This window comes from Curcuma longa, chromosome 14 (assembly GCF_044706935.1).
Source record: "Curcuma longa cultivar G26 ecotype Majalengka, Jawa Barat chromosome 14, ITB_CL_G26_1.1, whole genome shotgun sequence".
NCBI classification, from domain to species: domain Eukaryota; kingdom Viridiplantae; phylum Streptophyta; class Magnoliopsida; order Zingiberales; family Zingiberaceae; genus Curcuma; species Curcuma longa.
The window spans coordinates 5,603,102-5,628,150 of NC_133874.1; the positions used below are offsets into that span (position 1 = coordinate 5,603,102).

Here is a 25,049-nt window from a genome sequence, read left to right on the forward strand (position 1 = left end):
TGCACAATGTGGGATTCAACTTCAACATCTCTATTGCACCGACCAATAGGTTTCTTTTTACTCCCGTGAGTTTCACCATACTAAAAAATTTTTTATTCATGAACTCTATCCATTTAAAAAAATTCAAAAGCATTTAAGTTATCAATGTTTGAATCAAAACTTATATAAAAAGGATCTAGATAAGTCAATTTCAAATCCAAATTTTATCCAATAGATTCATTCATTCTCTTGAGTCTCGCCATACTCAAAATTTTTGATTTATGACCCCTATTAATTTATAAAAATTATTTAAATAATTTAGTCTTACTTACTTTCGACACAATGTCATATCTTGATCTAAACACTTCTGATTTATTCTAAAACAACATCATAGCTTTTGATCTTGTTCATGTTAGAATTTCAAAATTTTAAAAGCATCTCAATGAGTTTAAAACTCATTTATAATTTAAATGTCTCTAAAATCTTAAACTTTAGCATGAACAACATCAAGAGAGTACAAGAAAATTATTGGAGCTATCCTAGAGTAAATCAAAAATAAAGAAATCTGAATTTTTAAACAATTTCTCTAAACTAATAGAGTCATGAATCAAGAGTTTTTAAATATGGTAAGACTTAAGAGAGCGAAAGAAATTTGATCGTTAAAGTTTGATTTGAAACTGACTTATCTAAGTCCATTAATAAATTTTAGTTAAAATTCATTAATTGCTTAGATGCTTCTTAAAATTTAAAATTTTAGCATTGATAATATCAAAAGAGTATAAAGAAGCTATTGATTTGTTGGAAATTGATTTTTGTTACCAATGGGATGGTGTAAAAAAATTGGACAATAATCTACTTAAAAATCGAGTAGATTGCCTTAAAAAAATTTGACAACAAGTGAAACTAATATCCAATTCCAAGTGATTCGAATGCGTGGGAAAAAATTCTATATGTAATTTTATATTATATCACATCTAATTATTTAAAAATAAAATAAAAACTTAATTATTTTATTGAAGACTTTAATATAAAAGTCATTACTTTAAAATTTATGTCTTTATTTCGAGTAGCTTTCTTAATTTTATGTATTTTTTAAAAATTTTAAATCTATCAATAAATTTTTAATCAAAAGTAACTTTTGATGACTTTGAAAAACTCAATTTTGTTTTAAATTTACCTTACACTGATCATCATCCTCTAACTTTATCCATATATTTATTTTCAATTTTAAAACCTTAATAAAAATTAAAATATTATAAAATTACAAAAGAATGTTAATAAAAGAATAAAAATAAAAGTTATTTTTGTTTAGTACTTACCTTTTTTTTTTTAATAGCTAATTACAAGAGAATAAAAAGAAAGTGAAATAAAGAAACATTAAAATTTTAAAAACTAAAAATAAAAAGATTACTTTGGTGTTGATTTGGTCAACACATTACCAACTTAATATTGATTTCATCAAATTATCACTATCGTACTGTTTATATCAAAATATCACCATTTTGATGCTCCAAAGTTGGAATATCAAAAGATATCAAATAGGTCCTTTCACACTCGTGAGTCTCACTATGATTAAAAAAACTCTTAAGTTATAACCTTTATCAATTTAGCTAAATTTTTTAAAAATTTTAATCTTCTTTAATATGATTTTACATTTGGAACTAGATATCTGTTATTTATTTAGAACAATATTAATAGTTTCAATTTAGAGAAATTATTTAAAAATTTTAGTTTTCTTTACTTTTTGACATAGTTTCATATTTGGATCTAGATATCTCTAATTTACTATAGAACAATACCAATAAAAATTTAATTTCTTTATTTTTGGCACAGTATCATATTTGGATCTAGACATCTCTAATTTACTTAGGATAATATTAATTTCTTCCTTGCACTCTCTTCATCTTGTTCATTTCAGTCTAAACTATATCCAATGGATTCCATTTACTCTCTTTAATTTCTCCATGCTCAAAAACTCTTAATTCATAACCTCTATAAGTTAAAAAAAATTATTTAAAAAATTCATTCTTCTTTATTTTTAACACACTATCGTATTTGGACTTATACATCTTTGATTTACTCTATAATAACATCAATAGTTTTCTTGTACTCTCATAATCTTGTCGATGTGATTTCAAAAACATTTAAGTCATCAATGAATTGATGAACTTAAGTTAGTTTCAATTCAAACTTTATCTAATAGGTTCCTTTCACTTTCTTGAGTTTCACCTACTCAATAACTCTTGATTTATGACCCCTATCATTTAAAAAAATATATTATAAAAATTTAACCTTCTTTACTTTTGACAAATTATCATATCTGTATCTATTCACATCTAATTTACTTTAGGATAACATCAATAGCTTTCTTTTACACTCCTAATATTGTTGATGCTAAAATGTCAAAATTTCAAAAGTATTTAAGTCATCAATAAATTGATGAACCTATAAATTAGTTTCAATTCCAACTTTATCTAATAAATTACTTTCACTTTTTCTAGTCTCACCATGTTAAAAAAATCTTGATTTATGACCCCTATCAATATAAAAAATTTAATCTTTTTTACTATCATATCGTACCTATACACATTTGATTTATTCTAGGATAACACTAGTAGCTTCATATCATACCTATACACATTTGATTTATTCTAGGATAACCCTAGTAGCTTCGTTGTACTCTTTTGATATTGTCTTTATTAAAATTTCAAAATTTAAGAAGTATCTAAGCTATTAATAAGTTTTGACTAAAACTTATTAATAGATTTAGAACTTAGTTTCAGTCCAAACTTAAACCTTTAAAATTCTTTCGCTCTTTTGAATGTTACCATATTTAAAAACTCTTGATTCATGACTCTATTAGTTTAGAGAAATTGTTTAAAAATTTAGACTTTATTATTAACAAAATATCATATCTAGCAATAGACACCTTTGATTTACTCTAGGATAACTCTAATAATTTTTCTGCACTTTCGATGTGGTTCAACTAAAGTTAAAACTTTTAGAGACATTAAACTATACAAGAGTTTTAAACTCATTGCCAAGGATAAAAAGGTCAAAAAAATGACATCAGCTTCTTCAACATGACAGCCAATTTTCCAAAAGCGTAATTGTAATTTTATATAAGTAAAAACTATTACATAAATAAAGCCGGGGGTGTAGCTCATATGGTAGAGCGCTCGCTTCGCATGCGAGAGGCACGGGATTCGATTCCCCGCACCTCCAATGATTTTTATTTTACCTTAATTTTAATAAACCTTTTAAACAATTTATATTCCTTTAGCAACGTAATAGAGACATAGCAGAGAGGCTTCCTCAGGGCCACGCCATGCGAGAGGTAAGGAGTTCGATTCACGGTGGCTTTATATTTTATATTTACTTTAATTTCTCTCATGCGTGAGGCACGGTTCGATTTCGATTCCCGCACCTCCATATGTTTTTTTTTTACATTAATTTTATAAAACCTTTTAAAATATATATATATATTCCTACGGCCACTCAATCGAGATTTGGCAGGGAGCTCTCCTCAGGGCCTCAGGCATGGCCGCCTCCTCCGCTTCCCCCTTCCCGTCTCCGACCCAGCTCACTCTACTGCGTTCCGCCCCTGGTCCTAACCACCGCCTCTTCTATCTCCGCTCTTTCTCCCCCAACTGCCGAGCACTCACCAACCCAGTTCCCGCTCCGTCCTCACCCCCCGTGCCCTGCCCCCTTCCCATCCGCCGGCGGGAGGCCGCCCTCTCTCTCTTCCTTGTCCTTCTCGACCCCCCAGCTGGCGCCTCCTCCGACCAGACGAACTGCACCCTCGCCGTCTCCTCCTCCGGCCTCGCGTTCTGCGATACCGTCGTCGGCACCGGCCCCGGCGCCACCAAGGGCCAGCTCATCAAGGTAAAGAACCCTCTTTTACGGACTCCGCCGCCTACTTGACCACGGATTTCCCCTAAAGTTCGTTTCTTGCGCGATGATTCGGAACTCCGAAGGCGCATTACGTCGGCAAATTGGAGAACGGCAAGGTGTTCGACAGCAGCTACAGCCGCGGGCGGCCTCTCTCATTCAGGGTCGGCGTCGGCGAGGTAAAACTCGCACAATTCCACCCCAAAAAAACAACAAGTCCGTTTCAAACCTATGACTACGATAACGTCTTTAGGTGATCAAAGGATGGGATCAAGGGATTCTAGGCGGAGATGGAATTCCACCAATGCTCGCCGGTAGGCACAAAAATTGGTTTTGTTTTCCATTCATAATCTGTGCTTCTTACTGTGTTGGTCGTGTGACCTTTAAAACCGCAGGCGGCAAGCGTACATTGAAGCTTCCTCCCGAGCTTGGTTATGGGGCGAGAGGAGCAGGCTGCAGAGGAGGTAGGCTTTCCTACACTGTTTCCAGAATAGAATCGAGCAAACCGGTTCAACAGAGGCCTGTTTGGTTTAACATTTGATGTCAAATTACACAATGCTGCTTTATGTCGACCAGGTTCTTGCATTATTCCTCCGGATTCAGCTCTTCTGTTCGATATAGAATTGATTGGCTAGGCAGGAGGCAGAGACCTAGAGAGTCTTTCTCACAAAAGGAAACCAAGAGACGAGATACTTGTTGTATAAGCACTGCAAGTAATGACAATTCTGCCTTATTGATTTCCTACTGTAAACAACCTTTATGATTTCTAATTCTGTGTTGATTTCTAAGAAAACCCGAGATCTCTTAGTCCCACATCGTCAACGCGTTCGTTGCTTTCTGCCGGTATAATCGTTGTCTGTGGGCCTCCGACCGCCGAGCTGGGCAGCGCTAGCTTGTGACCCGTGTGGGGGCATTGAATGGTTTGGATGATGTTGCTGGGTTCGGGAGGCGTGCATTCTATGTATGATTGTTGGCCTGTCCATTCCAAGTTGATAGTGAACCGATAAAATTGGGCGAAGGTCTGATTTGACCGGTTTGTAGCGTGGTGGGCACCGGTCCAGGCTGGCTTCACAGAGCAATCCCAACCATCCGTTGTCAACGGTGGAAGGATCACAGGCTGCTTTATATCGGATCCACATGATCCCTCTCAGCCCGCTTCCATCAAACAAACCATTTTAATTTTTTTTTAATTTCTTTTGTTCCGCCTGTTCGAACAGCTTGCATTTCTTTAACCCTAGCAGGTAAAAAAACGAACTCTCTTAGTCCCACATCGCTTGATCATCATTTCCTCCATACCAATGTAATTTCTTTCGTTGGCACCTCCATCGCCGAGCTGAGTTGCGTCAGCTTGTGACCCTAGCGGGGGCAATGAACGATTTGGATGATGTCTCTGGGTTCCGAGGTGTGGATTCTCTGTATCATCACTGGTCTGCCCGTTCCAAGTTGATTGTGAGCCGATACGATTGGGCGTAAGCTCGGTTAGTCCGGTTCATAATGTGGAGGTAACTGGGCCAGGCTGGTTTCACAGAGCAGTCACAACCACCCACTTTCAACGGTGGAAGGAAAATAGATCGGTTTACACCGAATCCAATATATACCTTGTGACCGGTGCCTATCAGACAAATCGTTTTTTATTTTTCTTAATAGGCAAAAATTATTTCATTCTTTTGTTTTCAACCTTGTGAGTGGTAATATGAGCAGATATGAAAGTTGTTCCCAAAAGATAAAACGTTTTTCGGTATTTTTCCCAAAGATTTTTTAAAAAGGTGCATCATTTTTAATTTTATTTTATCATAGGTACACCTAATTAAGTAACAAATTAATTTTTTTATTTAAATTGAAGAATCAAATCAGATCAAGAAAAAAGACACTTAATTATGTTATTAAGGAGATTCATACAATATGATTGATTATCCTAAAAAACTTATTTTTTAAAAAAATTACATCATTAAACTCCTTAATTTAGTTATATAGCTTTTAATTTTTTAAAATTCATTAATAAATTTTGATAAAAATCATTGATGTTTCTAAAGAATTCAATTTTATTTTAAATTTATATTGTGGCATTCATGATAATCATCTGAATTTATCAATATTTTTATTTTCAATTTTGAAACCTTAATAAAAAATAAAAAATTATAAACTTACAAAAGAATATTAATAAAAGGGTTACTTTTTTAAATTTTCTATCTATTTTAATAGCTAATTAAAAGAGAGGGAAAAAGTGAAACAAAATTGAGAAAGAAAAATTAAAAACAAAAAGATTACTTTAGTGCTGTTTTGGTCCATCACCACTTTAGTGCTACTTTGGTCAAAGCATCATACTCTTGGTGCTACTTTGTAGAAGTATCATCAATTTGGTATTATTTTCGTCAAAACATTATCATTTTGGTGTTTTAAAGATGAAATATTAAGAGAAATAATATAATATATTCCTTTCACTCTCTTAGTCTCACAATGTACAAAAATTCTTGATTTATGACCCTTATAGATTTAAAAAAATTATTTAAAAAATTTAATCTTTTTAAATTTTGACATGATTTCATATCTAATCCTAGACATTTCTAATTTACTTTAGAATAACATCTATAGTTTTTTTGCACTTTCCTATTCTTGTCCATATTAAAATTTCAAATTTTCAAAAGCATTTAAGCAATCATGGATGAACCTATATAAGTCAGTTTCAATCCAAATTTTATCCAATAGATTACTTTCACTCTCTTGAGTCTCACCATGCTAAAAACTTTTGATTTTTGATCATTATCAGTTTAGAGAAATTGTTTAAACAATTTAACCATCTTTACTTTAGGTATAATGCCACATCTTTACTTTAGGTATCAATATCACCATTTTGATGCTCCAAAGATGGAATATCAAGAGATTTGATCTAATAAGTTCCTTTTACATTTGCGAGTCTCACTAACTCTTAATTTACAATCCTTATCAATTTAGCTAAATTGTTTAAAAAATTTAATCTTTTTTAATATGATTTTATATTTGGACCTAGATATCTCTTGTTAGCTTAGAACAACATGAATAGTTTCAATTTAGAGAAATTATTTAAAAAATTAAGTCTTCTTTATTTTTGACATGATTTTATATTTGGACCTAGATATCTTTAATTTATTCTAGAACAACACCAATAAAAATTCAGTTTCTTTACTTTGGTACAGTATCATATATGGATCTAAACATCTATAATTTACTTAGAATAATACTAATTGCTTCCTTGCACTCTTCTGATCTTATTCATTTCAGTCTAAACTTTATTCAATAGGTTCCATTTACTCTCTTTAGTCTCACCATATTCAAAAACTCTTAATTCATGACCTCTATAAGTTTTTAAAAAATTATTTAAAAAATTCATTCTTCTTTACTTTTAACACACTATCATATCTTGACTTATACATCTTTCATTTACTCTAGAACAACATCAATAGTTTTCTTGCACTCTCATGATCTTGTCGATGCGATTTCAAAAGCATTTAAGTCATTAATGAATTGATGGACATAAGTTAGTTTTAATTTAAATTTTATCCAATAGGTTCCTTTCACTTTCTTGAGTCTCACCTGCTTAATAACTCTTGATTTATGACCCCTATCACTTAAAAAATATATTTAAAAAATTTAACCTTTTTTACTTTTGACACATTATCATACCTGTATCTATTCACATCCAATTTACTTTAGGATAACATCAATAACTTTCTTTTACACTCCTAATATTATCGACGCTAAAATGCTAAATTTTCAAAAGTATTTAAGTCATCAATGAATTTATAAACCTGGCTAGATAAGTTAGTTTCAATTCAGACTTTATCTAATAAATTGCTTTCACTTCCCTTAGTCTCACCATGCTAAAAAAATTTCGATTTATGACCCCTATCAATATAAAAAATTTTAAAAAATTTAGTCTTTTTTACTATCATATCGTACATATACACATTTGATTTATTCTAGGATAACACCAATAGCTTCGTTGTACTCTTTTGATATTGTCTATATTAAAATTTTAAAATTTAAAAAGTATCTAAGCCATTAATGAGTTTTGACTAAAACTTATTAATAGACTTAGATAACTCAGTTTTAGTCCAAAATTAAACTTTTAAATTTCTTTCGCTCTCTTGAATGTTACCATATTTAAAAACTCTTGATTCATGGCTCTATTAGTTTAGAGAAATTGTTTAAAAATTTAGACTTCTTTATTTTTAACACAATATCATATCTAGCAATTAATAGACACCTTTGATCACTCTAGGATAACTCTAATAATTTTTTTGCACTATATTGATGTTGTTCATACTAAAGTTAAAGCTTTTAGAGACATTTAAATTATACAAGAGTTTTAAACTCATTGCCAAGGGTAAAAAGGTCAAAAAATGACATCAGCTTCTTCCACCTGACAGCCAATTTTACATCCAAAAGCGTAATTATAATTTTATATAAGTAACAAAGTATTAACTTAAAACAACCGGGGGTGTAGCTCATATGGTAGAGCGCTCGCTTTGCATGCGAGAGGCACGGGGTTCGATTCCCCGCACCTCCATATTTATTTTGCCTTAATTTTAATAAACATTTTAAATGATTTATATTCCTACAGCTACACAATAGAGACTTAGCAGAGAGGTCTCCTCAGGGCCTTGCCATGCGAGAGGCATGGAGTTCGATTCTTGCTGCCTTCATTTTTTATTTTACTTTAATTTCTCTAATGCGTGAGGCACGGTTCGATTCCCCGCACCTCCATATGTTTTTTTTACCTTAATTTTATAAAACCTTTTAAAATAAATATATATTCCTACGGCCACTCAATAGAGATTTGGCAGAGAGCTCTCCTCAAGGCCTCGGGCATGGCCGCCTCCTCCGCTTCCCCCTTCCCGTCTCCGACCATGCTCACCCTACTCCGCTCCGCCCCTGGCCCCGACCACCGCCTCTTCTTTCGCCGTTCTTTCTCCCCCAACTGCCGAGCACTCACCGACCCAGTTCCCGCTCCGTCCTCACCCCCCGTGCCCCGCCCCCTTCCCATCCGCCGGCGGGAGGCCGCCCTCCCTCTCTCTCCTCCTCGTCCTCCTCGACCCCCCAGCTGGCGCCTCCTCCGACCAGACGAACTGCACCCTCGCCGTCGCCTCCTCCGGCCTCGCGTTCTGCGATACCGTCGTCGGCACCGGCCCCGGCGCCACCGGGGGCCAGCTCATCAAGGTAAAGAACCCTCTTTTACGGACTCCACCGCCTACTTGATCACGGATTTCACCTAAAGTTCGTTTCTTGCTAGATGATTCGGAACTCCGAAGGCGCATTACGTCGGCAAATTGGAGAACGGCAAGGTGTTCGACAGCAGCTACAGCCGCGGGCGGCCTCTCTCATTCATGGGGGCGCCGCCGTCAAGGCCAGCGCCACCACCCGCCATATCACGTTCGCCGCCGCGAAGGAAGATCTCATCTCCCGTCCGGATTGTTAACTGGCTCAGGTAAAAAAACAAAACCCGAGCTCTCTCAGTCCCACATCGTTAACACGCTCGTTGCTTCCTGCCTGTATAATGGTTGTCTTTGGTTGTTCAATCGCCGAGCTTGGCAGCGCTAGCTTGTGACCCAAGCGGGGGCATTGAATGGTTTGGATGTTTTTGTTGGGTTCGGAGTCGTGTATCCTACGTACGATTGCTGGCCTGCCCATTCCAATTCGATTGTGAATCGGTAAAATTGGGCGAAGGCCTGGTTCATCCGGTTTGTAGTGTGGTGGTCACCCGTCCAGGCTGGTTTCACAGAGCAATTCCATCCACCCGCTGTCTACGGTGGAAGGATCACAGGTCGCTTTACATTGGATACACATGATTACTCCCAACCCGCTTCCAACAAACAAATCATTTTTTTTATTTTTAAAAATTTCGGTAAAGGTAAAATTATTCCCTCCATTACTAATTTTACCCTTCATTCTATTAAAATTGTGAAACTTTACAAAGAATTATTTGTTTTGTTCTTCTGTAAAAGCTAGCAGCTGCTTGTCTTTTCCTTGGCTTCTGCTTCTAGTCCTCCGCCGTAGCCGTGGCAATAGACAACGGCACACGCCCCCCTTCCGCCGCGGCGGTGAATCAAGATCTCATCTTACATTCGGCTTGTCAGCTAGCTCAGATAAAAAAATAAACTCTCTTAGTCCCACATCGCTTGATCATCGTTTCCTCTATGCGAATATAATTGCTTTCGTTGGCACCTCCATTGCCGAGTTGAGTTGCGTCAACTTGTGACTCCAGCGGGGGCAATGAACGATTTGGATGATGACTCTGAGTTCTGAGGCGTGGATTCTCTGTATCATTGTTGGTCTGCCCGTTCCAAGTTGATGGTGAGCCGGTACGATTGGGCGTAAGCTCGGTTAGTCCGGTTCATAATGTGGAGGTAACTGGGCCAGACTGGTTTCACAGAGCAGTCACAACCACCTGCTTTCAATGGTGGAAGGATAGCAGACCGGTTTACACCGAATTCACTATATACCTCATAATCGGGGTCTATCTGACAAATCGTTTTTTATTTTTCTTACAAAGTTAATAAAGAATTATTTCATTCTTTTGTTCTGGCTGTTCAAAGTTAATAAAAGGATCATTTTTTAAATTTTCTATCTATCTTAATAGCTAATTAAAAGAGAGGAAAAAGTGAAACAAAATTGAGAAAGAAAAATTAAAAAGAAAAAGAAAAATTAAATAAAAGTATCATTTTGTTTTGGCAGTCACAACCATCCCCTTCTGCCGCGGCGGCGAATCAAGATCTCATCTTACATTCGGCTTGTCAGCTAGCTCAGATAAAAAAACAAACTCTCTTAGTCCCACATCGCTTGATCATCGTTTCCTCATGCGAATGTAATTGCTTTTGTTGGCACCTCCATCGCCGAGTTGAGTTGCGTCAACTTGTGACTCCAGCGGGGGCAATGAACGATTTGGATGATGACTCTGGGTTCTGAGGCGTGAATTCTCTGTATCATTGTTGGTCTACCTGTTCCAAGTTGATGGTGAGCCGGTACAATTGGGCGTAAGCTCAGTTAGTCCGGTTCATAATGTGGAGGTAACTGGGCCAGACTGATTTCATAGAGCAGTCACAACCATCTGCTTTCAATGGTGGAAGGATAACAGACTGGTTTACACCAAATCCACTATATACCTCGTAATCGGGGTCTATCAGAAAAATCATTTTTTATTTTTCTTATAGGCAAGATTATTACAAAGAGTTATTTCATTCTTTTGTTCTGGCTGTACAAAGTTAATAAAAGGATCAATTTTTAAATTTTCTGTCTATCTTAATAGCTAATTAAAAGAGAGGAAAAAAGTGAAACAAAATTGAGAAAGAAAAATTAAAAATAAAAAGATTACTTTAGTGTTGTTTTGATCCATCACCACTTTGGTCCTACGTTGGTCAAAGCATCGTGATCTTGGTGCTACTCTCGTCAAAGTACCACTAATTTGATATTATTTTCGTCAAAACATCATCATCTTGGTGCTTCAAAGATGAAATATTCAGAAATCTAATCCAATAAATTTCTTTTACTCTCTTGAGTCTCATAATATATAAAAACTCTTGATTCTTAATTTATGACCCTTATCGATTTAGAAAAAATAATTAAAAAAATTCAATCTCTTTTAATTTTGACACGGTTTCATATCTAATCCTAGACATCTCTAATTTGCTCTAGAATAATATCAATAGTTTCTTTGCACTTTCCTATCCATGTTAAACTTTCAAAATTCCAAAAGCATTTAAGCCATTAATGAGTTTTGACTCATTGATGAACCTATATAAATCAGTTTCAGTTCAAACTTTATCCCTAAGCCATAAAACTCATTGATAAGTCCAAACTTTATCTTAATAGGTTTCTTTTACTCTCCTAATCTTACCATACTCGAAAACTCATAATTCATAATCCCTATCACTTTAAAAAAAATTATTTTAAAATTTGAATCTTCCTTACTTATGGCTCATTATCATATCTGAACCTATACATCTCTGATTTACTCTAGAATAATATCAATAGTTTTCTGGTATTCTCATGATCTTATTGTCAGTTTTGATCAAAACTAATTCATGTACCTAGATAAGTCAATTTCAATTCAAACTTTATTCAAGGGAAGTTTTATCACTCTCATAAATCTCTTCATGCTAAACAACTTGTTGATTCATGATCCTTATCAGTTAAAAAAATTATTTAAAAATACCTAACTTTCTTTACTTTTGTTATAGTGTCATATTTGAATCTATGCACTTCTGATTTATTATAAGAGAGCATTAATAGTTTCCTTGCACTTTTCTAATCTTGTCCATGCTAAAATTTTAAAATTTAGAAACATCTAAGCCATTAATGAGTTTTGAATAAAAACTATTGGACCACTTTCAATCCAAACTTTATCCAATAGGTTCCTTTCACTCTCATCAATCTCACTATTCTGAAAACTCTTTGATTCATGACCCCTATCAATTTAGAAAAATTATTTAAAAAGTTCAGACTTCTTTACTTTTGACACAATATCATATCTGAACCTAAACACTTTTGATTTACTCTAGAATAGTACTAATAACTTTCTTATACTTTTCCGATTTTGTCTATACTCAAGCTTCAAGATTTTAGAGATATCTAAGTTATCAATGAGTTTTGATCAAAATTTATTATTAGGGGTTAAAAGTAAAGAAAGCTAAATTTTAAAAATAATTTCTATAAATCGATAGAAGTCATGAATTAAGAGTTTGGAGTATGTGAGACTCAAAGGAATAGAAGGAACTTATTGGATTAGGTTTGAAATGAATCTAACTTATTTTAGTACTCCATCAATGAGTTTTGGTTAAAACTCATTCATCACTTAAATGCTTCTATAATCCTAAAATTTAGTGTTAACAAAATCAAGGAAGCTATTGATGTTGTTTTAAGGTAAATTATATGTTTTGAAACAATACTATGCCAAAATTAAAGAAGATTGAATTTTTAAAATATTTTTCTCTAAATTGATAGGAGTCATAAATTAAAATTTTTTGAGTATTGTGAGACTCAAAAGAGTGAAAGGAATGTATTGAATAAAGTTCAAACAAAAACTTACTTATCTAGTCCATCAGTCAGTTTTATTCAAAATTTATTCATGACTTAAATGCTCCTGAAATTATAAAACGTTAGCATGAATAAGATCACGAGAGTACAAAAAAGTTATTGGTGTCGTTCTATAGTAAATCAAAGTTGTTTAGATCTAGATATGATACTGTATCAAAAGTAAAAAGATTAAATTGTTTAAATAATTTCACTAAATTGATAAAGATTATAAATTTCAAGCTCAAGAGAAAGTGAAAGCAACATATTTTGGTTAAATCAAGACATATGCATGTGTGCCTACATATTTCCCAAGTATATTTATGTGTGTTCATTATGTTTTTTTAATTAAATAGTTTGTTTATTACCTTTATGTATGGACATCAAGAAATGCTACTCACTTCAAGACTGCTGCTTCTGTATCCTTCTAGTCAGTCAATGGTGTTGCTTTGTTTAATTAATAAACTCTTCTGTTTATTACTAGATAATTAGTGCACTAATTTGTTGTTAGAATTATAACAGTAAAATTTAATTGCATAGTTATGGAGTGAGTATCTGATATAGGTATTTTTATGCATAGGATACTAATCTTTTAGCCCTTAATATATTGTGGATTAGGCAATTATGTTGGTGCTCACAGATGAAGTAGTCAATTATATAGACAAGAGTTTGATGCTAGGAATTGCTTCTAAAGGCAAGGGAGGGAATAAATTATACATCTACTTGAACTAGGGATTGAAAATAGCAAGAGAGAAGAACCACTGATTGATTAGATTGTCTCCAAGAACCAAAATAGATAACAAGTCCAACAAAGATGAATACCACATACAGCTTAGAGACTAATCATGATGAAATTTATAAAGCATTACCTTGTTGATATAATAGATAGTGTATCATTACATAAGGTTCGTCTGTATGAAATTTTAAAAACAAATACAAGAAAAGAACTTAGAACATCATTGGAATTAGAACAAACCAAGTTTCTCTAAAGCCATTCCATTGCTTATTTACTTGCAATGAACAATGCAACTATGTAGGTGCAGAACACTAGTGCAGAAAAGCATTCAAGTTAGAAGATGTAGCATATGACCTGCAAAAATAAAGAACCATTAACATGTTATCCTTTTAATAGCTAAAAGGAAGGTGAGTGAGTAACAAAAGAGTAAGATTATTAGCTAGATTCCAACAAAGTAAGAGTAATTAATTGAGTTGTTAGGTCTAACCTTGTAATTATGCAACAAGTTGGAGAAGTCACAACATGACTATTGTCCCTTATGAAAAAGGATTCCATTTATGTTTTTGATACTTCTGCAGACAAAGTAAATTAGTGAGAGAAAAAAACTATTCCTATGTGTCTAACCATTAGATGCAAGTTTTAACAGAGAATAAAAACAAATTAAATACAAGTAGGACTAATTAGAAAAGAAGAACAATTGTTTAAGAGGCATGAATGTGAATCTCATATGCACAGGGGCACATTGATCAACAATCATGCACAGTTTAGGTACCTGGCTCTGCAGTTTGGGACAAGCTTCAACAATTAGATTTTTCAGTCGACCCTTAACTGTCAATTCCTCTGGAATGAAGGACAGCGCCCGACAACCATATAAGCACAAGGAGTCCAAAGGTGACTGTTCGAGCCAAATTGGCAAAGCCTCCAATTTATTGCAATTCATTATTGTCAATGTCTGTAGGTTATGGATCTCCCTTGTATCATTTGGTAGACTTCTCAGTTCTTGGCACCCAAATATCTGCAGCATATTGATTCCTCCAAGGTTAGACCAAGAATTGAATTTAGAAGTAGGCATTAGCATCTCATTGCTCAACCACAATTTCAACTTCAATTGAGATGATGTTGGAAGTTGCACACAGAATTCCCTGAGCTTTGGGCACTGAATTAGAGTCAATTCCTCAAGTTTGGCAAAAAGACTATGATTTTGTTTTCTGTTCACGTCTAGCCACTTCTCTAGCCTAGGCATTTCAGAGAATGTGAGTTTCCTCAACTCAGGAAATACAAATGAGTTTATATCCTTCCCGTAGAATTCATCATCTATTACTTCGATTGAATCAAAACCACTTATTGCAACTTCCTCAAGCTCAGGTAATATTCCAAGTGGTGGTAGCCTCACACACCTCCTGAGATTAACAAGTTCTACTCTTTTCAATTTTTTTAGAACAATCAACTGGGACTCGGGCATCAACCAAGTTGGGAGTTTCTCGCTCATGTATGAAATGATCCGCAAGACCTTCAACTCTTGCAGGTCTTGTAGGTCTTGGAAGACTTCAAACAGCAGGACCATGGGCTCGGAAGTTCCCTCAGTAGCCATATCATTCCACCATTCCCAATGCAGCACCACCTCATTTAGATGTTGATCCTTCAGTAAATGAAGGATTTGCACCCTTTTTTAAATCAGCTAATTCTAATCTTTCAAGGTGTTGTATATGCAGGGATTCAAGATTTTCAAGAAATAGCAACTCTGACAACATGAAATTTCCAAGGCCATCTTTGGCATCAATTCCCCTTATAGACTGCAAGTTTATCAATAGGATAATTCCGTATGGCATTGTAGTCAATGCTGCACATCCTGCCATGTTAAGCTGCATCAAGTTCTTCATGCTGCTCAAATCATAAGGCAACTCAGAAAGCCTACAACAACCTTCAATATCTAATTCATTCAAATTTACAAGGTAAATGATCGACTCTGGCAACTTCTGAATCCTCAGGCAGTAAGACAGTTTCAAAATCTGCAATTTCCAAAGCTCGTGGATTCTTCTTGGAAGCTCCTTGAGCTTTTGGCAACTAGATAAATTGAGAACACGCAAGTTAGAGAGGTTGCAGATGGATTCAGGTAGTGTTTCAATCTTGTTCTCTGCGAGGTTGAGGTATCTCAAGCCACGCAATGTGCCAACTTCTCTAGGAAGGTCTTGAATCATCATAGTTCTCATATCTAACGTACATAAACTCGTGAGACTTGGAAACATACTTGAAAGTATCTTTGTCTCAATCTGACAAATATGTTCATTTTTCTCTTCCCTATGTAAAACCAATGTTCTCAACTTCCTGGCTACTCTAGCCACTTGTCGAATAGCTTTTTTGAATTTGGAAATATTTTTAGAATCGATAAGTAAATACAAATGGCGGCATTGCGGTGGTATCCTCGAAGCTCCACTAACCTTCATTCTAAAGAAGCATAGATCTACACCGTACTCCAATGCCATGAATTCAATGTTCCTCTTGTGCCAATAATATATTAGAGTGCCTTCAGCAACCAACATATGGAACACATCTTCACCATAACATGGATGATCTGGAGATCCTCCAAACAATAAGTACTCATAAAGAAAACATCGTATCATCTCCATCCAGAGGCCAAAAGTAGCCCCCTATTGACTAGGTAATTCAACGAGCTGGCTGTCTCTTGGAGCTCCAATAGGATGGACCGGCGCCTACTCGTCAATTGGATATTGTTGTTGACTGAGAGATGAAAGAAGTTGCTCATCCTCCTCTTCTTGTCTGCTTCATATTCAATGCTCGGCTCCCAGTCGTCCAGGATCCTTTTGAATAGGCTGTGGACATCCTCAATGGCCACACCCACATCCTTCATCCACTCTTCCACATCGGGCTGCTCAAGCGCGCGAAGAGCACCATCCATGACGAAGGAATTGATGACCCAAAGGCTGTCCAAAATCATCTCAAAGTGATTTGAGATGTGGAATGCCTTTCTTAGTAACACCATCTCGGGCGGCGCTGACAAGATCTTCATCAGTATGTGCCTCAATTGCGCTGCTGCCTCGGTAGACATCTTAGCTATATGCTTTTGGTGGATGCACAGAGTTGGCTCGATCTCTAATTTTTAACTTCTCTTCTTGTTTAATTTGCATATGTGTGGGCTATAGTATATGATATGGCGGATTCCGAGTGGTTTCACGTGGTGGAAGAAGTCAAGAGTCAGTATGATGTGGTAAGAAAACGTCAAAGGCCCAGCCAGCCCCTTTGACCGGCTGACCCAATTACCACGCTGCGTCTGACCCGACTCTCGCTAGCTCGACCCGGTTCCTAGGGGTCTTCCAACCTGCCAAAGGGTTAGGACGGTTACTAGGTTGTCAGACCCGGCTCCCTAGATCCTCTTCTGCTCCTACTCACGATTAAAATGCGAGAATAATCTGCACGGTTGAGTGATAAGGTGGTTACGAGATGGCAAGTTTGGTCCCTTAGATGTCTTTCTGTCTGCACACTTGTTAGCAATTTACAGAACTTGTCCCCTCAAGATAAAACACCAGCCTGCCATCGGTCAGCCACGCTGCCCCTTGGGTGAGTATAAAAGCTCTTCCTCAGATATGAAAAAGCTCTCTGGATTCTAGTAATTTCCACTAATCTCTCTTCTCTCTCTCCGCTTTATGTCTTTTGCTGACTTGAGCGTCGAAGTAGCCTGCCAGAAATTCCCGACACCCAGCTAATTCGCTTGTTCAATCTATTCACAGGTCGAAGTACTCACGGGGATGCTGACGGTTGAGGTGGTATAATCTTGACTGATGACTTGACTATCTACGGCATCCAACCGGAACAGTATACATTCAAGTTAAGGCCCCACGGAAGCTTAGCGCTTGCTTTAGGTTCTCCCATTGTTACTTGCAGAAGGCTTTGACCTTTTTTAAGAGTTGTGTCATGACTGTAGATCTGCCAAGCAAGCAACAATATCTAATTATTATTCACTTCAATATGGACAAAAATAAATGGTAAATTGATTCTTTATTTAATTTATGTAACGATAATAAGCTTTACATAGTGCTCATATCGATCGTTTTCCTCCGTAATTACTTGAAATTCTTTAATATATTAAATTTAAAATTCAATTTTATTCTAAATATACAAAATTTATAACTTTAATTCCTTTCTTCTAAATATATTTACAACTGACATCGATCATTTGTTATTACAATATTTTTCCAAAATGCACAGCCAATTTTTCAAAATAAGCACCGTATTTTATTTTTTTAAAAAGACGTGCCAAATTCTTAGAGTACCCTTCCAGCAGTGCCGGCTTTAGGCATAAGACATTAAAACTTATGCTTAGGTCTTAATTTTTATTAGGACTCATTATTTTTAATATATTAAATATATTTTATGTATATATTTTTAAGAGAATAGCAAAGAATAGGGCCTACTTAATAAAAAAAATTTGTATGATCTCATTCTCTCAATCAAAATTTTAGATTTCACAAAAATTTTGTTATAATTCTAATAGATAGAATGGGCTCTTTTTTACCATTTTAAATTTGTTTTTAATTATGTATGTTATTTTATCAGATCTAATATATTCATCTTTAATATTTCTCAACACTAGTCTTCTTACATTAGATTTCTCCTTCGTTAGTGACGTTTTCTCTTCTGATCGATAAGAACATGAATTAAAACTTTTTTTATCCATACAATATAACATTAAAATGTTATTTGTTTTAAGTTCCCCCTCTTTCCCTTATCCAATTCCCCTTCTTTGTTCTTCTTGTAGGACCAATGTGTGCGATAGGAGGGGCAGTTGAATATCGTCGTGGTATTGAAAATCATTCGAAAAAATCATACCACGTAGGGTAGCGGAAATGTAAATAGTAAATAAGTACATAGTTATTTTTTACTTGGTTCATCGTCATTGATTACTACTCCAAAGTGTGCAATCAGTTGACTACTTCAGTGGACAATCATTAATTGCTTTTTTCTCGAAAGAGAAGGGACTTCGTTCCTTTTATAAGGATAGGGTTCGGTATATTTAGAGTAGATTAGCACGGAAAGAAATGAAACAAAATAATATGACCAACTTCATGTTACTAAGTACTAGGCTTGTTTGAGCTCATAGCGGTGTCGTAGCGTCATGTCATTGGCTTGAGCATAGTAGTGTTTCACAGTCGGAGCTTTGGCACAGAATGGAAGTAGAGGAACGTTGAAAACTTGATTCTGAGGCTGCTGTTTGAAGCCTTATTTAAAAGTGATTTTGAGCACCTGGACCAGCTCCCAGCGTCGCCAGTACGGCTTATCAAATCCACTTCCATTAGTGAGTTAGCCATCTCCAAGTGTTTGGATTCCTTCCGAGCACTTGAATCGCTGATGTGGTTGTATTAGTTAGGATCGGCCCGGTGCGTTATACGTGTTTACACGTTTCACAAACATGCGCAGCAAAAGAAAAATAAATAATTTTAACTAATTATTACAACACTTGCAACACACGCATGCAGGATATAATTGGTACATGACATAACTGAAAATTTAAATTTTACGGAATAATAATTATTCTAGGCATACCTAATATATAGTTTTGAGTGGGAATGAGAGTGGCATCAATCGAGCGGTTCTGTCAAAGCTCTGCCTCTACTGGTGATCCACGTTAAGCTCTCGCTTGGACGACTTCCAAAGGCATGAGTCGCGTCACTATCTTCGGTATTAGCCGATGATCAATAACGATCGATGCGAGAGAAAAGTCCTATGTTGGAAAACACGCAACAATAATTGTCGCGATAAGTGTTCAAGGCTTTTTTACTATCACCGACAATCGCATTCCGAGTGTAGTTTTTGGTAGTCAACCTTTGACCGTCAATTTGGGGTAAATGGTCAAAATCCTTTCCGGTGAAGATGAAACGATCTCCGAAGCTTCACAAGCTTCCGTAAAGATGACTAATGGTCGTCAAATGATCAGAGTTGATTGACGATAGACATTCTTCACAAGAGCTATGTACGACGTTTCTTCTTCGGCAACAATTGACCTCGATGAACGTTTCACCGGTCGGTGGTAGCCCTTCACAAGAACTCCGGTGATTGAACAATGAGCTCCGGCCGGTAGCTACAATAGCTCCGGTGGTGGAGGGCAAGCTCGGGGAAGAAGACAAAAAGGGTGGTCCTTTCCTCTCGGACAACTGCTGTTTACAAGGATAGACAATCTGTCCAAACAACTCTTCTCTGACGATCAACTGTCCACGGGAGAACCCAACTGTTGGCGTCCAACACCAGCCGAAGCTTAGGTTTTACTTCTTCCTTTTCGTCAGTCGGCAACCATCAGGAGAAGTCGGACTACCAGCATCCAATGTCGGGCTGCGCGAACGGGAGAAAAAAAGAAGAATTGTGGCGGCTGGTGCTCGGGTTTTTGCTTCCTCTTCGGCAGTCGGCGACAAGAGCAGCATCCACCAAAAAGGACGCTCCGGAAGAAGAAGAAATCATGATTGGAAATCACGATTTTGGGAGACGGCGGAGCTCATGCGATTGGGGAGGAGAAATCTCGATCTCCCAAATTGCAATCAGGGTTCTCCTTTTCTAGCGAGGAAGAAGGGTGATGTAGTTAGGGTTTCCAGGCCTCACCACAGAAGGAGGCTGCTCGATGCTCAGGCGATCATGCATTTAGGTACAATGTCTAGTTCTAAGATTTTGAAATTGACTTATCAAGATCCATGAAAACTTATTGATGACTGCTTTTAAAATTTTGAAATTTTAAAGATGGACAAAATCAAGAAAGTATAAGGAAATCTTTGGTGTTGTTCTAAAGTTAATTAGAAATGTCTAGTTCTAGATGTAACATTGTACCTAAAGTTAAGATGGTGAAATTGTTTAAACGATTTCTCTAAACTGATAAGGGTTAAAAATCAAGAGTTTTTAGATGGTAAGACTTAGGAGAGTGAAAGTAATTTATTAGATAAAATTTGAACTAAAACTGACTTATATAGGTTCATTAATGAGTCAAAACTCATAAATGACTTAAATACTTTTGAAATTTTAAAACTTTAACATGGACAAGATTAGGAAAGTGTAAAGAAACTATCTAGGATTAAATATGAAATCATGTCAAAATTAAAAAAGATTGAATTTTTTAATTATTTTTTTTCTAAATCGATAAGGGTTATAAATGAAGAATCAAAAGTTTTTATACATTATGAGACTCAAGAGAGCAAAAGGAATTTATTGGATTAGATTTCTAAATATTTTATCTTTGAAGCACCAAGATGATGATATTTTGACGAAAACAATATCAAATTGGTGATACGTTGACGAGAGTAGCACCAAGATCACGATGCTTTGACCAAAGTAGTGATGGATCAAAACAACACCAAAATAATCTTTTAATTTTTCTAAACCAAAGAATGATTTGTCTGATAGACACCGGTTACGAGGTATATAGTGGATTCGGTGTAAATCAGTTTGTTATCCTTCCACCGTTGACAGCGGATGCTCTGTGAAACCAACCTGACCCAATTACCACCACATTATGAACCGGACCAACCGAGCTTACGCCCAATCGTAAGGATTCACAATCAACTTGGAACGGGCAGACCAATGATGATACAGAGAATCCATGCCTTGAAACCCAGAGACATCATCCAAATCGTTAATTGCCCCCGCTAGAGTCACAAGCTAACGCAACTCAGCTCGGCGATGGAGGTGCCAACGAAAGCAATTACATTGGCATTGAAGAAACGATGATCAAGCGATGTGGGACTAAGAGAGTTTGTTTTTTAAGCCGTTGCTAGGGAGAGTAGCACCAAGATCACGATGCTTTGACCAAAGTAGTGATGGATCAAAACAACACCAAAATAATCTTTTAATTTTTCTTTCTCAATTTTATTTCACTTTTTTCCTCTTTTAATTAGCTATTAAGATAGATAAAAAATTTAAAACATGATCCTTTTATTAAGTTAGCCAGAACCAAAGAATGAAATAATTCTTTGTAATAATTTTACCTATAAGAAAAATAAAAAACGATTTGTCTAATAGACACTGATTACGAGGTATATAGTGGATTCGGTATAAACTAGTCTGTTATCCTTCCACCGTTGACAACAGATGGTTGTGACTGCTCTGTGAAACCAACCTGACCCAATTACCTCCACATTATGAACCAGACCAACCGAGCTTACGCCCAATCGTAAGGGTTCACAATCAACTTGGAACGGGCAGACCAATGATGATACAAAGAATCCACGCCTTGAAACCCAGAGACATCATCCAAATTGTTAATTGCCCTCTCTAGAGTCACAAGCTGACGCAACTCAGCTCGGCGATGGAGGTACCAACGAAAGCAATTACATTGACATTGTGGAAACAATGATCAATCGATGTGGGACTAAGAGAGTTTGTTTTTTAAGCCGTTGCTAGGGAGAGTAGCACCAAGATCACGATGCTTTAACCAAAGTAGTGATGGATCAAAACAACACCAAAATAATCTTTTAATTTTTTTTCTCAATTTTGTTTCACTTTTTTCCTCTTTTAATTAACTATTAAGATAGATAGAAAATTTAAAACATGATCCTTTTATTAACTTAGCCAGAACCAAAGAATGAAATAATTCTTTGTACTAATGTTGCCTATAAGAAAAATAAAAAAAGATTTGTCTGATAGACACCGATTACAAGGTATATAGTGCATTCGGTGTAAATCAGTCTGTTATCTTTCCACCGTGACAGCGGATGGTTGTGACTGCTCTGTGAAACCAACCTGACCCAATTACCTCCACATTATGAACCGGACCAACCGAGCTTACGCCCAATCGTAAGGGTTCACAATCAACTTGGAACAGGCAGACCAATGATGATACAGAGAATCCACGCCATGAAACCCAGAGACATCATCCAAATCGTTAATTGCCCCCACTAGAGTCACAAGCTGACGCAACTCAGCTCGGCGATGGAGGTGCCAACGAAAGCAATTACATTGGCATTGAGGAAACGATGATCAAGCGATGTGGGACTAAGAGAGTTTGTTTTTTAAGCCGTTGCTAGGGAGAATAGCACCAAGATCACGATGCTTTGACCAAAGTAGTGATGGATCAAAACAACACCAAAATAATCTTTTAATTTTTCTTTCTCAATTTTCTTTCACTTTTTTCCTCTTTTAATTAGCTATTAAGATAGATAGATAATTTAAAACATGATCCTTTTATTAACTTAGCCAGAACCAAAGAATGAAATAATTCTTTGTACTAATGTTGCCTATAAGAAAAATAAAAAACGATTTTTCTGATAGACACCGGTTACGAGGTATATAGTGGATTCGGTGTAAACCAATCTGTTATCCTTCCACCGTTGACAGCGGATGGTTGTGACTGCTCTGTGAAACCAGCCTGACCCAATTACCTCCACATTATGAACCGGACCAACCGAGCTTACGCCCAATCGTAAGGGTTCACAATCAACTTGGAACGGGCAGACCAATGATGATACAGAGAATCCACGCCTTGAAACCCAGAGACATCATCCAAATCGTTAATTGCCCCCACTAGAGTCACAAGCTGACGCAAGTCAGCTCGGCGATGGAGGTGCCAACGAAAGCAATTACATTGGCATTGAGGAAACGATGATCAAGCGATGTGGGACTAAGAGAGTTTGTTTTTTAAGCCGTTGCTAGGGAGAGTAGCACCAAGATCACGATGCTTTGACCAAAGTAGTGATGGATCAAAACAACACCAAAATAATCTTTTAATTTTTCTTTCTCAATTTTCCTTTTTTAATTAGCTATTAAGATAGATAGATAATTTAAAACATGATCCTTTTATTAACTTAGCCAGAACCAAAGAATGAAATAATTCTTTGTAATAATTTTTCCTACAAGAAAAATAAAAAATGATTTGTCTGATAGACACCGGTTACGAGGTATATAGTGGATTCGATGTAAACCAATCTGTTATCCTTCCACCGTTGACAACGGATGGTTGTGACTGCTCTGTGAAACCAGCCTGACCCAATTACCTCCACATTATGAACCGGACTAACCGAGCTTACGCCCAATCGTAAGGGTTCACAATCAACTTGGAATGGGCAGACCAATGATGATACAAAGAATCCACGCCTTGAAACCCAGAGACATCATCCAAATCATTAATTGCCCTCGCTAGAGTCACAAGTTGACGCAACTCAGCTCGACGATGGAGGTGCCAATGAAAGCAATTACATTGGCATTGAGGAAACGATGACAAGCGATGTGGGACTAAGAGAGTTTTTTTTTTAAGCCGTTGCTAGGGAGAGTAGCACCAAGATCACGATGCTTTGACCAAAGTAGTGATGGATCAAAACAACACCAAAATAATCTTTTAATTTTTCTAAACCAAAGAATGATTTGTCTGATAGACACCGGTTACGAGGTATATAGTGGATTCGGTGTAAACCAGTTTGTTATCCTTCCACCGTTGACAGCGGATGCTCTGTGAAACCAACCTGACCCAATTACCACCACATTATGAACCGGACCAACCGAGCTTACGCCCCATCGTAAGGATTCACAATCAACTTGGAACGGGCAGACCAATGATGATACAGAGAATCCATGCCTTGAAACCCAGAGACATTATCCAAATCGTTAATTGCCCCCGCTAGAGTCACAAGCTAACGCAACTCAGCTCGGCGATGGAGGTGCCAACGAAAGCAATTACATTGGCATTGAAGAAACGATGATCAAGCGATGTGAAACTAAGAGAGTTTGTTTTTTAAGCCGTTGCTAGGGAGAGTAGCACCAAGATCATGATGCTTTGACTAAAGTAGTGATGGATCAAAACAACACCAAAATAATCTTTTAATTTTTCTTTCTCAATTTTCTTTCACTTTTTTCCTCTTTTAATTAGCTATTAAGATAGATAGAAAATTTAAAACATAATCCTTTTATTAACTTATCCAGAACCAAAGAATGAAATAATTCTTTGTACTAATGTTGCCTATAAGAAAAATAAAAAACGATTTGTTTGATAGACACCGGTTACGAGGTATATAATGGATTCGGTGTAAACCAGTCTGTTATCCTTCCACCGTTGACAGCGGATGGTTGTGACTGCTCTGTGAAACCAGCCTGACCCAATTACCTCCACATTATGAACCGGACCAACCGAGCTTACGCCCAATCGTAAGGGTTCACAATCAACTTGGAACGGGCAGACCAATGATGATACAGAGAATCCACGCCTTGAAACCCAGAGACATCATCCAAATCGTTAATTGCCCCCGCTAGAGTCACAAGCTGACGCAACTCAGCTCGGCGATGGAGGTGCCAACGAAAGCAATTACATTGGCATTGAGGAAACGATGATCAAGCGATGTGGGACTAAGAGAGTTTGTTTTTTAAGCCGTTGCTAGGGAGAATAGCACCAAGATCACGATGCTTTGACCAAAGTAGT

The 25,049-nt window shown here is 36.3% G+C and overlaps 1 protein-coding gene, 2 non-coding genes and 1 pseudogene across 3 annotated transcripts; 3 read left to right on the forward strand and 1 right to left on the reverse strand.

Annotated features, from left to right (window-relative positions):
- The first annotated feature begins 3,131 nt into the window (after nucleotides 1–3,131).
- TRNAA-CGC (transfer RNA alanine (anticodon CGC)) lies at nucleotides 3,132–3,204 on the forward strand. The gene has a single exon. It is a non-coding gene; the product is annotated as a tRNA-Ala (tRNA).
- Nucleotides 3,205–3,519: 315 nt separating this feature from the next.
- LOC141845642 (peptidyl-prolyl cis-trans isomerase FKBP13, chloroplastic-like) lies at nucleotides 3,520–4,594 on the forward strand. Its single transcript, XM_074733701.1, has 5 exons — nucleotides 3,520–3,864; nucleotides 3,957–4,049; nucleotides 4,124–4,184; nucleotides 4,266–4,334; nucleotides 4,447–4,594. The coding sequence occupies exons 1-5, from the start codon at nucleotides 3,520–3,522 to the stop codon at nucleotides 4,503–4,505; spliced, it is 627 nt and encodes a 208-aa protein (XP_074589802.1). The 3' UTR covers nucleotides 4,506–4,594.
- A 3,749-nt stretch (nucleotides 4,595–8,343) lies between these two features.
- Nucleotides 8,344–8,416, forward strand: TRNAA-UGC (transfer RNA alanine (anticodon UGC)). Its single transcript has one exon. It is a non-coding gene; the product is annotated as a tRNA-Ala (tRNA).
- Nucleotides 8,417–14,138: 5,722 nt separating this feature from the next.
- On the reverse strand, nucleotides 14,139–16,718 carry LOC141845336 (uncharacterized; annotated as a pseudogene).
- Between the last annotated feature and the right edge of the window lie 8,331 nt (nucleotides 16,719–25,049).